Here is a 16054-nt window from a genome sequence, read left to right on the forward strand (position 1 = left end):
GCTACAAGGTCCAAGCCCAGGAGGAAGCAACAGCCATGGAAGGTGACTCATTACACATAAAATTAATTTATTTTCCCTCTGTTCGTCGGCTGTGGCTCGGCCACTGGAGCAGACTGTATCCCGACAGCCCGCTCTCACCAGTACTGCCTGAGCAGACGCCTCCCAGCTCCATTCCCATGTGCAGCAGCAGCCCAGATCTGCCTGTTGTGGGAGGAGTGGGGGCGGGGAGGGTCAGTCAGGTGCCAGCGGCAGAGGCCAGGCTGCTGGCGTCCTGTGGGCCACGTGGAGCCGCAGCGGTGGTTGGGCTACAGCTCAATGCAGCGTGCTGTTGCTCTGCTCCTCGAAGGCCATCTTGCCCAGCAGTTGGCTTTCCAGCTCCACATTGCTCACTGGCAGCTGGAAGAAGTTCATCTCGGCTGCCAAAGCAGCCATGGCAGAGGGGTCCTGGCCAAACTGGGCCCGAAGCATCATGTCCATTTTCTCCAGGCGCCGCTTCAGCCTCTTGGCCTCGCGCTCCCGGATGAGCCGCGCCTGCCGCTTCTCCGGGGTCTCATTAGCACGTTTCAGTCTCATGGCCTCCCGGTCCCTCTGCAGCCGCCGCGCCCGCTGTTCATCTGTCTCTTGCATGCGCTGCAGGCGTTTAGCCTCTCGGTCCCGCATGCGCCTCACCTCCCGCTCCTCTGGCGTCTCGTTGTCCCGCCGGCTCTTCTTGGCCGTGCGCTCCCGCTCCAGGCGCTGAAGCCGCACTTCCAGTGGCTCGTTCTGCCGGCGAAGCGCCCACTTGCGCACGCCAGGAGCCTGTGCCTCCAGCAGCTTGCGATAGGCAGCACAGTTGTTGCACACTAGGAGGATGCCCGCAGGATACACAGGGGCGTTAAAGGCAACGTCCTTCTCCTCAGCACCGGAAGGGCCCTCGCTGTGCGGGGTAGGCAAGGAATCTGCTAGCACTTCTGGCAGTTTCTCACTGGAAAGCAGAAAGAACAGAATCAAGGATCTCCGGCTGACACAGTGTGCCCTGCAGGGAGCCGCCCGCACAGGGGAGAGGCAATGGCCCAGCCACTAACAGCCCACGATAGTGGTGTGCATCAAGGGCTTTGGTGATGTTAACATACCTGGACACATTTGCCAGGAGCACCCACGTAAAGGGTGTGGGGACAATGTCAGCAATGAATTAAGGCTGGGGAGCCTGAATTCAGGAATTACCCAGTTAGCCGCTCAGATGCTCCAGCCCTGGCACCTTTGGATTTCATGCTTCAGTTGTAATTCTGCTACTGAACAGCTCATCCATCAGAGCCAGGGTTACCTGAGTCCAGAGCCTGAGAGCCACCTGCCCCGCCCGGAGACTCAGTGCCCACGACGATTCCTCCAGGACGGACAAAGGGCAGGGGAACACCATGGGACTGAGCTTGGCTCTAGTGCTCCACCAGACACTGGAATTTCTAGAGTAAAGGAAACAACACTGCTTTCCTGCAGGGCTCTGCGTGGCTTGGGCTAGGACTTAGGGAGCCAGTTCTAGACAGCATGGTCCGGAAGTTCTAGCCCTGAGCACAGATTCTGGATCTGCCTGTGGCGAGGGACAGCTGGAAGTAGGCTCCCTTGGGGAATAGTTCCAGCTCTCCCGCAAGTGCAGGGTAGCAGTAGTTAATGTTTTACTCCAGTCTCCAAAGGCTGAGGTGATCAATCCGGTGGCTTCACCTGAAGCAGCCCTGCTAATTGTGACTCTCAGGGCCTGACATGTCTGCATGCAACCCCAACCGAAGCGGGAGGAAAGTCTCACCTGTTGAATGTGGCATGGCTGGTGAAGCGCGCCCCACACACTGCACAGTTTGACAGTTGGTCCTCTGAGTGGATCAGGAGGTGTCGCCCCAGGGACCCTGGGGAGCTGAGGGCTCTGCCACACACCGGACACATGTAGCTCTTGGCACTGACCACAGCTGCAGTGTGCTGCAAAACAAGCCCTAGGTTTTCAGTGACCAAACTGCCCAGAAAGCCTGCTCTGCCTGTTAAATGCTTGGTGGGTATGGAGAAATCTTTCAGCTCCTCCCCGTGGTTTGGTACTTGGCTTGCCTCTGTTGCTACCACCAGAACCTTTGTCTGTAGGTTCCCGGGCAAAGCCCAAGTCCTTGAGAATGAACTGCAGTGGTAGGCATGTTGGTTATGGGAGGTGAAGCTTGTTTACGGCTGCATGTCAGTGCATGAGGAGGCAGTTAGGGCTCAGGCCCTTGGAGTGGAAGGGCCTGGACAAGTCTACTTGCAGTATTCACTGCTGCAGCTGAGGGAGCGCTTCCTCTGTGTAAAGCGTGATCGAGCTCACTTAGGGAAGGTGCCTGCAAACATGTGCATGCAAAACCAGCCTCACTGTAAACGGCAATTGGGAACGGAGACTGGGTTAGAATGAAAGGCCTACAGAAGGGGTGACTTTTTTCAGTCATACCAAAGGGGCTCCCCTTGATGGCTGCTGGTTTGGGGAAGGAAAGTGTTTCATTACTAGTTGTACAAACACTAACCTGGTGGGGGGCCCCAGCAAGGGCTGGCCTGGTGCAGAGCTGCAGCTCTCTCTGTGAAAGAGCAGCTGTTTCGATAGGTGGGACCCATGACAGGACTGGCTAGGCCAGCAGGATGGGTCTTGCCCCAATGCACACTGCAAAGCAGTTTCTGTGCCTAGTTTGAAAACAGATGAAGATTCCCAACCGGGGCTGAAATTAGCTGAGGTCAGCCCCTAGAGTTGTGAGACGGGGTGTGGCAGAGAGGCCACGTTTCAGAGCGCTTGGCTGATTCCACTATTCTGGTTTGCAGCGTCTACAGTCACCTTCAATTACTTTCCAGCTGGAAATGTGTCTTTGCTACTGACAAAATCAGAATCAGAATAACCCCACAGTCCCTCCTCCAGTGTCAAGTCTGAAGGTGGGGCCAGCAAAGGGCTCCTCCAGGTCCTTCTATCACTTCAGTTCCTTTCACCCCGAGAGAGGGCTGAGCCCTGGTTATCTAAGTTCATCAGGAAGACGTCTCCTACCTGGTACACGTGAGCAATGAGCTGCTCTCTGCTCCCACATTCCAGCTGGCAGAGCGGGCACTGCGACAGTCCCAGCATGGGGCCTGTGTTCAAATCCTCAGTCACCTAAGAACAAGGAGAAGCCAATTCAGTAAAAGTCAGGAAAAGAGATTTCCTTCTCGCAGCCCACCCCACTCTCACGTGCACTGCAGCAGGACACTCCATAAACCCTTCTGCCTCACATCACCTCACTGCCTGCACAGCTCGGACAATATGCCCGACCTCGCTGCGTTTTGACCTGGGTCCTTGGCAGTGCGGGACTATTCCCAGCTCCTCTGTGCAAACAGGAGGAAAAAGCAGACCTCATGCAGAGCTTCTATAGCCCACAAGGCAGAAGAGTCAGAAGCGCCATGGAGTCCACAGGTTTCTTGTGGGCACTGCATAGGGTCGGCTTTTTCCTCCTGTTTGCATGGCGGAGGCACTGGAACAGTTCCCCCACTGCCAAGGACCCAGGTCAGCGAGGTGTGAGGTAGGCCATGTTCTCTGACCTGTGCCGGGCAGACAGGTGGTACAAGGCAGAAGAATTGGACATGGAAGACACTTGGACTGGCTGACAAGGTGAGCGAGGTAATATCCTCACCCACCCTGTCTCTCTCATATTCTGGAACCTAGATGGCGCTAACTGCATGGCCTGCGCGGCAATCAACAGCAAGGGTGGATGGAAGTGGATCAGAGAGACAGCAGAGGACTCCGTCCAGTGCCATGTCCTGGGAGTGGCTCACTTGAGCAGCTGTAGTTCAGATTCCCTCTGCCCCCACTTCTGTCCCCTACCACAGAACGGCTGCTCCTGGCAGTCCAAGAGCTCCCAGAACAGTAGCCTACATGCCTTGGCCCATGTTTGGAGAAAGCAAGATACATAGCACCACTCCCCATAAAGAAAACTGAGCCAGACCTGAGTAGGTGCCCAAGCACCTCCATTGGGGGTAGGGATAGCTCAGTGGTTTGAGCACTGGCCTGCTAACCCCAGGGTTGTGGGCCCCCCTCCTTGAGGGGGCCACTTAGGGATCTGGGGCAACATCAGTACCTGGTCCTGCTAGTGAAGGAAGGGGCTGGACTCGCGGCCCGTTCGGGGTCCCTGCCAGCTCTAGGAGGTGGGTGGGGTATCTCCATTCTGGGGCGTGGCCAGAACGTACTGCAAGACAGTGAACCACTTGCCTCATTTGCTCCAATCCGCTGGTTTCCAGCTACAGGCTGCTCTGCAGTTTCGAATTCCTTTTTCACTTTCACCATTGTGCCGTCCTCCTCAGAGGTGTGCGAAGAGACTTCGTCCTGCGTGGTCTCCTCTTCCTCCCCCTCGCTGTCGCCTGGAACACACAAACCAATCACTTGGGGCCCTACGCAGCAGCTTCAGGCCAGCCCCGAAAACAGTCCATAGCTACAGGACTCATCAAAGTGTACACCCACCCTGCACCCTCCAACCCTCCCCCCAGTCAGTCTACTCCATCCATTACCCGAAGGTGCTGAACTCACTGCTGCTGGAGTCCTGATCCTGCAGCTGGTGAATTGTTGGCCGCTGGTCTCCAAAGGCTCCAGGAAAGTCACTTTTCATCATGGCCTGGCGGGCTTGCTCCTCCAGGCCTGCGAAGACCTGCTCCCCTGGCAGCCCCAAAGACAGAACAGTCAGAGGCTGCGTTTCCAGCGCACTCTTCAGCATGTTCACCAGGAGCGACATTCAGGCACCAAGCTGCTCAGACACACCTGCTCTTATCAGCCTCAAGCAAGAATCTGTTGAAAGCTCTGCACTGTCCTGCCCCAGGGCACCAACACCCTTGTGCCTGCTTAGCATGGGGCTAATTGTTAGAAGCTGGTAGTGACAAACTCCTGGCCCCAGTCACCCCTCCCCACCAAAAACACACTGCACCCTGCCCATCCTCTCCCTAGATCCCCGGCCTGGCACACAGAGCCGGCAGAAACCCTCTTCTAGCCCAACGTATGCTCATGCCACAGCCAGATGGGCCCGACAGAGTGTGCTTTCGCCACATGGCCACGCTGCCAGCAGGGGGACTGATGTAAACAATTGGTTTTTAATCTTGTTTTGTATTTGTAATTAATTTTTTTTAAAAGGTTGATTCTCAGTGGTTGATAACCATTAAAACATGTTGATTTGCAGCTAAATGTAGCTGTTCCACTAGATTCGGCGGGTTTCTGCTAAGCAGCAGGATGTGCTCTCTTTACACACATTTAAGCAATTTTACAGCTTAGTCAGATTCTTAATGGTTATATGTTTTCTATTTTGTTAGCAAATGGCAAGTGCTACACTTCCTGGGTGATCTGTTTTCCTGGTGAGCTGTGTCAAGCTGCATTTGGATGGAAATTGGAATGCAATTACAAATGCACAGACTCAGCATTGTGACGTTGTTCTAAAAGACGCCACATGTCCAGGGGGATTATTTTGGGGAAGTGCTGTGGCCTGTGTTATGCTGGCGGTAAGACTACTTGAGCACCGGAGTCCCCTCTGGCCTTGGAAGATAAGACGTTGTTTCTCATTAGCTAAACAGAACTACCTGAAATGTGCTAGATACGCTGGGAACAATGAATTTCTCAAACCCTGTTTGGCATCTCCACTGGGTCTATGAAAGGCCGTATTAGTGGCAGTTACTGCAGTGACCTGACCGGGGCCCAGAGCCACAAAAGCACTTACATGCCTAAGCCTCAGGGGGACCTGCCCAAGTGCCGGGTTTGGCTCCACTGTGATCCACAAAACTCCCATCAAACTCTGTAGGTGCCTAAACTCACTTGGCACCAAAGTCTCTGCCTTGGGGCATGTGCACTGCTGTCTCCCACTAGGCGTCTGGGTGCCTGTCTCACACCCAGCCCCAGGGCGTTCCATGAACCGGGGGAAGAGAAAGGACTTGCACAGGGCTCTGCCACCGCTCCAGATAGCCCTCTCACCGCTGAGCTATGGGTTATTCTGATATGAGGATGTCTTGGTCGCCACAGATACTCCAGCAAGAGCATGGGAATGAGAGAGCTAACAGACCCTGGGCCAAGCCCCCTGCTCCAATCACTCTTTCAGTATTTCTCCCCCACCAGTCTCCATTTTGTGTGACACCATGAGGTGCCTACCTCATTCCCACAAGAAACCCCTTCAGCACCGACGCTGCCTGGCTGCTGGGTTCTGTTCCTGGCTCGCTAGCTGCAGCCTGGGCTGAGACACTTTTCTCCGAAGAGGGATGGGGGCTTAGCACACACCCTTGCGCATCGCCCTTAGGCAGCCCCTTGCCTGGTGCGCTGGCTTCTGTGGCTCCCGTTCTTAGGCCTCTCTCGCCCCATGGATTGTATAGAGGCCCCGGCACCTAACTCAGCTCTACGGATTGCAGCCTTGGTCCTGTGCAGCGTGACAGAGTGTTGCAACCTCTCTGTCCCATTGTGAATCCCACCCATGGTGCTTCCCTGCCACAACTCTAATAGTAGCCAGGCGCCTAAACACCTTGAGGATCTGGGCATCTGGCCTTCAAGATTTCAGAACCAGTAGCTCTCACCCACTCACACCTTATTTTTATTCATTGACTGGACAAGGAAAACAAACTTTCCTGCCAGTTCAACTCCTAGCTGGTACTCAACTTTGAAGTCACTGAACTGAACTAGCTGAATAAACTGAAATGAAGAAAATATTCTCTCTGCACCTGTAGATGAGGCTGCTGCTGTCAAAAGCTAGTTTAGCATTAGACTCTGGTTCCCCATGCTTAGCCAGCAACTGCTACCAGTTCAGGGATAACTTTCCTTAACATTTCGGCAGCAAACAGATACTGCTTGAATGCTTTTTATTTGATTTCAACTATTTGAGTAGGTTATTGTAAATTTAGGCCTCAATATACGTTATCATAATTCAAATAGGTTTATTTTTTAAAAGAAAAGCTCTATTTAAATGCAAAATCTAACAAAAATAATATTTTTTTAAATGAAGGATTGATTTTTATCCACCCTGATTATCTGACAAAAAATGTGCAAAAATGGAGTTAAGGTTGAGATTGCAGATCAGTAATTTAGGGTACAAGATGTCACAATAATGTTGTAATTAGCCCCAAATCAGGCACTATAAGCTCAGACGTTCAGAGTTAGGGTTATGTATAAAAGAACACCACCCATGATAAGGTCTGGAAATGCTCTGGTAGGTCCCGACACAACTTTAACTTTGCCCTGCAGTGACCCTATGCAATGGTCAGACCATTCTCATAAGTGCCTTTTAATGCTTGAGATCACACATTAGATTAAATCAGTGGCTCTCAACCTGTCCAGATGACTGTACCCCTTTCAGGACTCTGATTTGTCTTGCGTACCCCTACCACCCCCCCCCACCCCGCTTAAAAACTACTTGCTTACAAAATCAGACATAAAAATACAAAAGTGTCACAGCTCACTGTTACTGATAAATTCCTAACTTTCTCATTTTTACCATATGATAAAATAAATAAATCAGAATATAAATATTGTACTTACATTTCAGTGTATAGTATACAGAGCAGTATAAACAAGTCATTGTCTGTATGAAAGTTTAGTTTGTACTGATTTCGCTAGTGCTTTTTATGTATCCTGTTGTAAAACTAGGCAAATATCTAGATGAGCTGATGTACTCCCTGGAAAACCTCTGTGTATTCCCAGGGGTACATATACCCCTGGTTGAGAACCAGTGGATTAAATAGATTGATTGTTAAAGACACATGATATTTTCTCTTGTTTATCCCCCTTCATGGTGTCACTAGGGGGCAGAGTTAAGGTTATTTGGGTGCCTTACCTGTGCACCCAAAACTTAACATGTTTAGCTGTCGCTTAAATTTAACCCAAAGTCTGAATTTCCTGGGTTTATAATGCCTGATTTTAGGGTAATTACAATATCCCTGTATATGTATTTTACCCTAAATTACTGTCATGCCCCGTAACATGAGACCTTAATTCCATTTTAATCTATCTTTTGTCTGTGAATTTCTTTGTTAAATTATTAAAAAGTTCCAAACCCAACAAAAATGCTACCATGGGATATTTCTAATGATTTGAAGTTGTTGTTGTTTTTCTAACTAACCTCTCAGGCCAGATTTACGGGTGTGCTCTGGCTGCTTTACATCTCTAGAGAGCAGTGCAAAGCAGCTGGAGCACAGTGGCTGGTTAAGCTGCGCTTACAGCTTCTTTGTATTGTCAGAGCAGCACAAAGCAGCTGGAGTGCACACCCGAGTGTTCCCCCCCCATCCTGTTTGCTACATTCTCCTATCCACACATGCCAAATTCATCTTCCCTGCAGTCCACCACATGCCCCCCGCCCAAACTCCTGTGTTTTCCTGTCCTCATCAGTTCTCCCTCCTAGCCTCTCAGCTGAGTAGATTTGATGTAACAGGTAGCTTTTGAAAACAAATATTTAGCACTGTCATTCTTTGTGTTATTCTTCATACCTGAAAAATTATCCCGCTAAGAAACTCATACACAGCTCCCCTTTTCAAAATGGCCTGTTCCCAACAGGACTGAGGACACTGGCTGCCCTTAGCAAATATGGTCACTGCCATCCTTTGTTCCCAATGGAAGTGAAGCCAAGCTGCCCTCCAGGAAAATGGTGACTCCCCATACTATCAGGTGGCAAAAATGCTAGGCAACGGTAGGCATTTGTGCTAAGGACAGCCTCAGTGAGAACAATGGGAGATACTGGCCATTTTGAGAAGTGTATCTTAATTGAGGGCATGTCATGGCCTTAGTCCTACTGCGAATAGTAGATGGCAGCCATGCTGACATAGGGCAGTTCTTTGATTCATCAGCCTCTCTGAACAGAGAACATTAATCCCACACAAACTACTCATTGCCCCAGACCATGCTTCAGCTCTCCGCCAATCTTGTGCAGATTTCGAGCTGAGATTGTTTGGGATGAACAAAAACCTGACACGAGGCATTACATTTTTCAAGGGACTAATTTTTAAATCCATTTTAACCCAAATTAATTGTTGGCTTTATTTGTAAATACTCAGGAAATTCAGTAACAACTCAGAGTAAATGCTGTACTTTTGGAGAAGATGCACTGTACATAAAGAAATTTAAGTGCAAAACTTGCTTTAAATCTGAAGCTATGGCTGGTGCCCCCATAGTTAAAAAACTTCATTGGGATAGCCACCAGCATAAGTATCAATGACAGAGCATGTCCATATTAGGCAGCTGTTTCACTTACTGTTTTGTCCCACGTCCACACTTGCCCTGCCTTCTCACTACCTATCCCACAGTCCCTGGCATGCTTGATGAAGCCATGAGTTGTGAGAGTTCAAAAAGCCTTCAGCAATTCCAGGGGAATTATGGGAAAGGAGGTCAAATTCCCATAATCCCCTGGTAAATTCCCAAAAGCCTCTGGTTGCCAGCATAATTTCCTAATTCTTTTGTCAGAAATGGAGCCAAGGCTGCACGCTCAACAAGGAAGGTTTCTCCTGGAGTTTTTAGAAAGCAATTACTAGGTGTGTGAGGCAAGGTAGCAAAGGATAGTGTGGTGGGGCCTGTCTCTGAAAGCAGCAGTTCCCAGTCACGTACACCCTCACCCAGTGGATGATTCCAAATAGTGTTGGAGAATGATTTCGAGTGGGTGGAATGCTGCTTCTGTCCTTTTGGGTCCCAATCTCAACCTCAGACTGGCAGGACCAAGGTACGAGAGACCGGAGGCAAGCAGCAAAGAACGCAGAATTTCAGCACTTGTGGGGAGCTGGTTCCAACAGATTATGAGCATAAGATCCTCATTCTCCTATGGTAAATTGCTCTCCTGGATTATTACTAGTGAACAGGGAACCATGCTAGACTCGTATGTCTGTGGGGGGGCAGCAAGGGTATGAGAGCAAGGTGGAGAATGTACCAGAGATCACTAAAGGAGTCAAATAATTAGGGTTCCTATTCCTATAATCAGGCACTATTTGTGGGACATGTCCCTCCCAGCCTAGTCCATGGGGATGTGGGCCTTGCCGTGGGGTCCTGAACACGTATGTAATGTGACTGGGCCAAGTGTGTGACATCAGGATTCTCCTAAGCACAGGGCTTTGCAGGAGTGTGCAGAGAGGGACTCTTCCTATGAATAATATCAACCTCAGTCTCCATGAGGGATGTCGTGCTAACAGCTGCCTGCTGCCTTTCTGCAGATCACATGTGAAACCAAGGTGGTTACTTGCAGGAGCAGTGGAGGAAGGAGGCAGCACCACTCCCAGCTGGACTAGCCAGACAGTCATGGCAGTGCTGCAGACTCTCAGCATTCTGCCCATATCACACAGTCCAGGAGCATATGCACCCTAAGTGCCTGTGTGGAACTGGGGAGAGGGAATTCAATGTTACGCTACTTTTTTAGACCCCTCATTAAGCTCCTACCCTATTACACTGACCTAGCCTCTTAGGGAACTGATGGAGAAGTGCGCAGTTGGGGTACAGACAGGCCAGACGCACCAGTCCAAGGACTTGTGATGTGGTGGTGGTGTGCATTCCCTTTGGCAAAGGAGCACGGGGAGTGGCTTGTGGGGATAAAGGACAGTATGCTGGGTATTGAAATCACAGATGCTTTTCCACAACTTTATTAAATACAAACAAGGCTGCAGGTCTGCTGCAATACTAAAACAAGTCACCAGAGTTACACCACAACCGGCTAGAGCAAGCATGCTGAGGTTCCTGATAGTGCCTTGCTTTTGGGCTCCAGTTCTCCTTTCCACAGTCTTGTAAAAGAGTGGGGTGCCTGAGAATGGCTGTGGTGGTACAGGGCCCCAGTGGTGTTGGGCAGGAGGGGAAGGCATGGCTGCCAAGACCAGATGGTGTCAACTTGGCAGGCAGTTTTTCCTGAGCCCTGCACGTCTGGGCCCTGCCTCCTCCATTCACATCTCTCGCGCTCCAGCAAAAGCCTTACATAAGTCCCCTGTCCTGCTCAGCCTACACGCGTTCTGAGAGGAGCCTCTTTAAATACTTGTACAAGTTCAAGGAGGGGCCAGAGTCCCTGTTCACACAGGTCTTCTCCGCACTTCCTTTTCCAGGACCTGAAACTTTCTCACCGGGGAGCTAATGCACCTGCCCATCCCTGTTCGGGCATGTCCATATGGCTGTAAAGGCACTGAAATAAAAAAAAAAAAAAAAGGGAAGTTAATAACCACAGCAATAGCCCATCTAGCTCTCCTAGTATCAAGGGATTTGGTACAAGTGACCATTTATGTTCAGTTTGGAACTGAAAGCGAGGCGCTTTCTTCCTCCACCCAGAGATGTTAAAGATATAGCAGAATTCACACCCCACTTATAAGAATATGGGTGGGTGGGGAGGGAGGATTAACGTGCTAATGAGATGAAGGGAATGGGGCCAGGAGGTGGTCACTGGAATCCAGCTAGCAAAGATTACTTATTGCAGAACATCAAAAACATCATTTTGCAAAGGGTCCTGGGCACAAAAAGAAAAGCAACATCTGAGCAGGAGGAAAAGCTTGAGCTCTGTAGCAGAACTGTTGGCGTGGATGAGAAGGGTGACTTGTCTGAATGGAGGGAGGGTGAGCTTCGGGGGCAGCTATCTCTACCACAACGCTTGACTGCAGGGTTGGATGACGGCTGGGAAAGGTTTTCAGATATTAATCCTGAAAATTGGGAGAAAATAAAGGCTAAACTGAACTACCCCGGTATCTCCACTGGATTAAAAGAATTGCACTGCGTATCTCAAATCAGCAGGGAACAGGCCGTGTACTTATACATCATGGCCTGTATTATTTTTGCATCACTTTGCAAGGCAGGATTGTTTTTCATGCATTAAATGGCAGAACAGAATGATATAAGAAACGTGTATGAATCAGTTGCCATAGTCCTGCAGGAGGGGCAGCAATACAATGAAATGTAAATGCAACGACCGTAGTACTTGATATTTGCCTACAGTAACTCCTCACTTAACACTGTAGTTATGTTCCTGAAAAATGCAGCCAGCAGCCAGAGAGAAGCGGCACTTTCCCCTTCAAAGCCAGCTGGAGAGAAGCGACGCTTTGAAGGGGAAAGCGCCACTTCTCTCCGTCCGCTGGCTGTGCGGCTGCCCCTGCTCCTCGAGTCCTCCGGCCTGTGCTCGCAGGGTCGCATTCCGAAAGGGGCTTTAGAGCTGCAGGCCAGGGCCCCCTTAGCCCAGGGCCCTGCAGCCCCTAAAGCCCCTGCATTCCGGGTGGTCCTGTCTGCCGAGAGGGGGAGGAGGGGCAGCTTCCCCGCTTGCTCCCTCCCTCCCAGAAAGTCCTAAGTGCCATCAAACAGCTGTTTGGCAGCGGGGGAAGTGCTGGGAGGGTGGGAGGAGGCGGAGAAGAGGAACTTGTGCAACGCTCCCTTGAAAAGTCAGCCAGACAATGTTATAAGGGAGCAGTGCACAACTTTACACGCGTATGTTCCCTAATGGAGTAGCGATGTAACTTCGAAACAACGTTAAGCGGGAGGACGTTAAGTGAGGAGTTACTGTACTTGAAACAACAACAATATTCTCACTTTTATTATGGTTTCTGTGCTCTTCTGAAGTTTTCCCCCTGCTATTCTACCCATTTGAGTGCAGCCATGCAACTGAGTATTTCTGTGCTAACTGGGAAGAGCAGACCATGTAGCTAACCCTGGTCTTTCAATGAGGGGATGCCACAGTTGGGGAATAATGGTGGACTGAACTGGGCAGGCAAGGGAGGGACTTGCAGCTGCCAAATGTCCCAGTGTGGCTGAGTGAGGAGAGAACAGGGACTAGTGGAGCGGGAAAAAGGTGAACACTTCTTCCCTCTTGTGAGCCTGTATCTACCCATTTACAATCATCAATGGCGGCGTTCAGAACATTTCAGAAAACTCTTCTCCAGTCCCCAACCCGCAAAATCAGACCCCGGTAGTAGATAGTACAATAAAAAGCTGCATACCTGTGGCCCAATTCCTCCTCCTCCCAAACTATCTCCGTCCCCAGGAAGAGATCCCTGTAATACGCCTGTCGTCTCCCATTCTGACTCCTCATACTGACAGTTCACCCAGTTCTTGGAGCTGATGCTCCTTGTCCGTCACAAGTGCTCTGCATGGCACTCCTGGGCTCTCTGCAGGCTGGGTGGATGGGTGAGTCCCAACAGTTCCGTGCCGCTCATTATAAAAGGGGTCAGTTTTCCATCCTGAGCTGGAGAGACTGTTATTGTCCTGGGTCATGTTGCATAGGCCTTTCAGTCCCTTTTTCTTCTTGTGGCACCACTTGCTTCTCCTGGTGATGCCTACGTCAAACAGCTGCTCAGATACCTGGTCATACATTAACGTGTGGTGTGTGAAGAAGTTCAGTTGGTATCAAAGCACCTCTCCCTAGATGGATACCGGAGCCTGTATGTGAGCTTCACACCAGCTGGCACCATGTTCATATGATGGTCTCCTCTGAGACATGGTGATAGAATCAAATATTGCAGAAATAGAAGATCTTGTTCACTGTGAAAATAGTGCACAACTGAACTCCAGTGTGTGCGGTGCTATACGTACAAATTACTAGCTTCTGAATAACTTCACCCCTGTGCAGTGGAGTGCAGCAAACAGACCAGACAGGCCAGCTAGGCACTGTGGGACAGGAGGGGGAAGGCTATTTGTACTGTGAGAGCTGTTATGTCACTCATCTCATCCACTGATCTCCCTTAACATGTGCTCAAAGCAAATCTAACCCAAATGATAGCTGTAATGCCTGTGCACTGTGTGTGTGGACGCGAGGTGTGTTACAGGCATGCTAGGAGAGACCACACCGTGGTTAGTGCCCCAAATGTCTCTTGTGAAAACAAGGCCCAAGAGTTAATGCACCAGGCAGCAAGTCACAGCTACCCTGTGCCCAGTCTCAAACCAAACACAGAGGAATAGGAATCGGAGAGTACAAATTGCCGGGCAGCTGCCAAAAGCCACCGCTGGCACCTCTGGCAATGCCACCATGGAGGCCTTCTCCTGCTCCCATGCCTCTCTTGGGCTCTTGGGGTTTTCCAAATCCCTGTGACAATCTCCCCAAACACCCACTGGCTGTGCAGAGTGCAGCATGTGTAGACTTCTATTGCCTCATTCATACAGAAGGACAGCAGAGAGAAACACACAAATGCACGCAAGGTGGTAGCATCAGCCAAGAGCGGCGTTTGGTAGGACTGTTCTAGCTGCAGCATTCTGCTCTCAGTCTTGCACTCCTACCAGTCACTCCATTCGTAGCAAGGACTCCAGCCTCTCATCCCCCGCTTCACAGTTCTCATAGGAGATACACGAGTCTATGAGCTCAGTCGAGGCCCCAGGGGTGCGTGCAACCCCAACTATCCTTCTGGGTGGGTGACAGCGCACTCCACTCCCCGCACTCTGATGCAGTCATGCAGAAACAAGCTGGAGCTGTGCAGTGCCCCCTTTGTCACTGAAAGTTTGTGTGCCTGTCTCCTAGCTCCCGTGACGGCTCACTACGTGTCTACAGTCAGTGCTGACGCACACAGTGACTGCAACTCCTGCAACAGTAACCAAATGCTGGGTGCTTGACATTGCTCGAGAAACACAGGGTCACCTCTCAGCTAACAGGGAGTGTAATCTAGGCAGCATCTATCTGGCCATGAGCCAGTTAAACTACCCATCTCATCATCATCACTGCAGGGAGGGAAACTGAGGCACAGAGTGACTAAAGCCTTGCCTTCACATACTGGAGTGGTGCCATTGTAGCGCCTTAGTGAAGATTCTCCTATGCTTACAGGAGAGCTCCTCCCCTTGGTGTCATTAATCCGCCTCCCCGAGAGATGGTAGCTATGTCGACGGGAGAAGCTCTCCCACAACCTAGTGTTACACAGGAGGTTAGGTCAGTAGAACTACATCGCCCGGGGGGGTGTGGATTTTTCACACCTCTGAGCGACATAGTTATACCGATATAGGTCAGTAGGGCAGACCTGGCCCGGGTGACTTGTCCAAGGTCACCCAGTGAGTCTGTGGCAGAGCAAGGATCAGACCCAGGAGGTAGTGGCACCCAGCCATGTTCTCAGAGCACACAGCCCAAAATTTCCTTCACTGTCCAAAACGCAGGCCGAGCCCAAAAGCCAAACACCACATTTCCTAGGGCACTTTCATCTGTGAAATGAGATGACTAAGTACGGCTGGCATCCCCTGCACAAACACATCTACTCAGGTGTGCTGCGTGTCCATGCCTAGCTTTGCCACGCATGCCAGAGCGCGGCCAGTGCCGTAACTTCCCACTCCCACAGAGCACAACTACACCACTCTGACCATTCCAACTCTACATCCCCCAATCTGCCCCCCCCCGCCCAACTCCAGGGAAATGCGACCAGGCAAGAGTGCTGCCATAGCATGGGGCACAATACTCACAATGCACTTTATTAGGAGTGGTCTGTTTCCGACGGGACATGGTTCCCTGGCCCAGGAGCAGAGGGGTCCTTCCCTCGGCAGAGGGCTCACCTACGGAGAAGAAGAACCATCACACAAACCCACTGAATCCCTCGAAGTCCCCGGCCAAACTCACTCAGGTGGCTGGCTCTGCCCCCGGCCTTCCAAGCTAACCCCAGAGTAAGGATCACCCCGCTGTGCACGCAGGGCTCATCCCGCAATCCCACCGGGCACCGGTAGCCGATTGCAGGCAAACTCACCCAGCCCAGCAAGGCCCCTGCTCACCGGGACAAGCAGCAACACACAGGGAACCAGCCCATCACCCCCGCAGGGACACAGACAGACCCTCCCAGTGCCGTGCACACCCCTACCCCAGCAACACTGACAGAACCAGCCCAGGGCCCTGCGCCCACCCCCAGCAACATGGACAGAACTGGTCCATCACCATCCCCCCTCCAGCAACGCAAACAGAACCAGCCCAGCGTCGTGCGCCCCCGCCACCAGCATCACAGAGCCAGCCCAGTGCCCCCCCCCCCCAGTGACACAGACCGAGCCGGCCAAGCGCCACCTGCCACGCACCCCCAGGAACAGAGACATATGGGGCACCCGCCATGCACCCCCAGCGACACAGACGGGGACAGGCCCAGCATCATCCCCCCCCAGCAACACAGACCGAACCTGGCCAGCACCCTGCACCCCCGCGACATACACCCCCAC

At 51.4% G+C, this 16054-nt stretch overlaps 1 protein-coding gene and 1 long non-coding RNA gene across 2 annotated transcripts; both read right to left on the reverse strand.

Annotated features, from left to right (window-relative positions):
- Window positions 1-50: 50 nt before the first annotated feature.
- On the reverse strand, window positions 51-15409 carry ZNF821 (zinc finger protein 821; the record flags this gene model as incomplete). Its single annotated transcript, XM_034788584.1, is given in 6 exon segments — window positions 51-964; window positions 1778-1944; window positions 3014-3118; window positions 4208-4356; window positions 4523-4648; window positions 15320-15409. Coding segments are annotated over 6 exon segments (1239 nt in total). The 3' UTR covers window positions 51-312.
- On the reverse strand, window positions 10536-15288 carry LOC117886604. The gene is made up of 2 exons (XR_004648003.1): window positions 12886-15288; window positions 10536-11093 (listed from the first exon to the last, which is right to left on the reverse strand). It is a non-coding gene; the product is annotated as an uncharacterized LOC117886604 (long non-coding RNA).
- Window positions 15410-16054: the final 645 nt, after the last annotated feature.

Source organism: Trachemys scripta, chromosome 13 (assembly GCF_013100865.1).
Source record: "Trachemys scripta elegans isolate TJP31775 chromosome 13, CAS_Tse_1.0, whole genome shotgun sequence".
Lineage (NCBI taxonomy): Eukaryota > Metazoa > Chordata > Testudines > Emydidae > Trachemys > Trachemys scripta.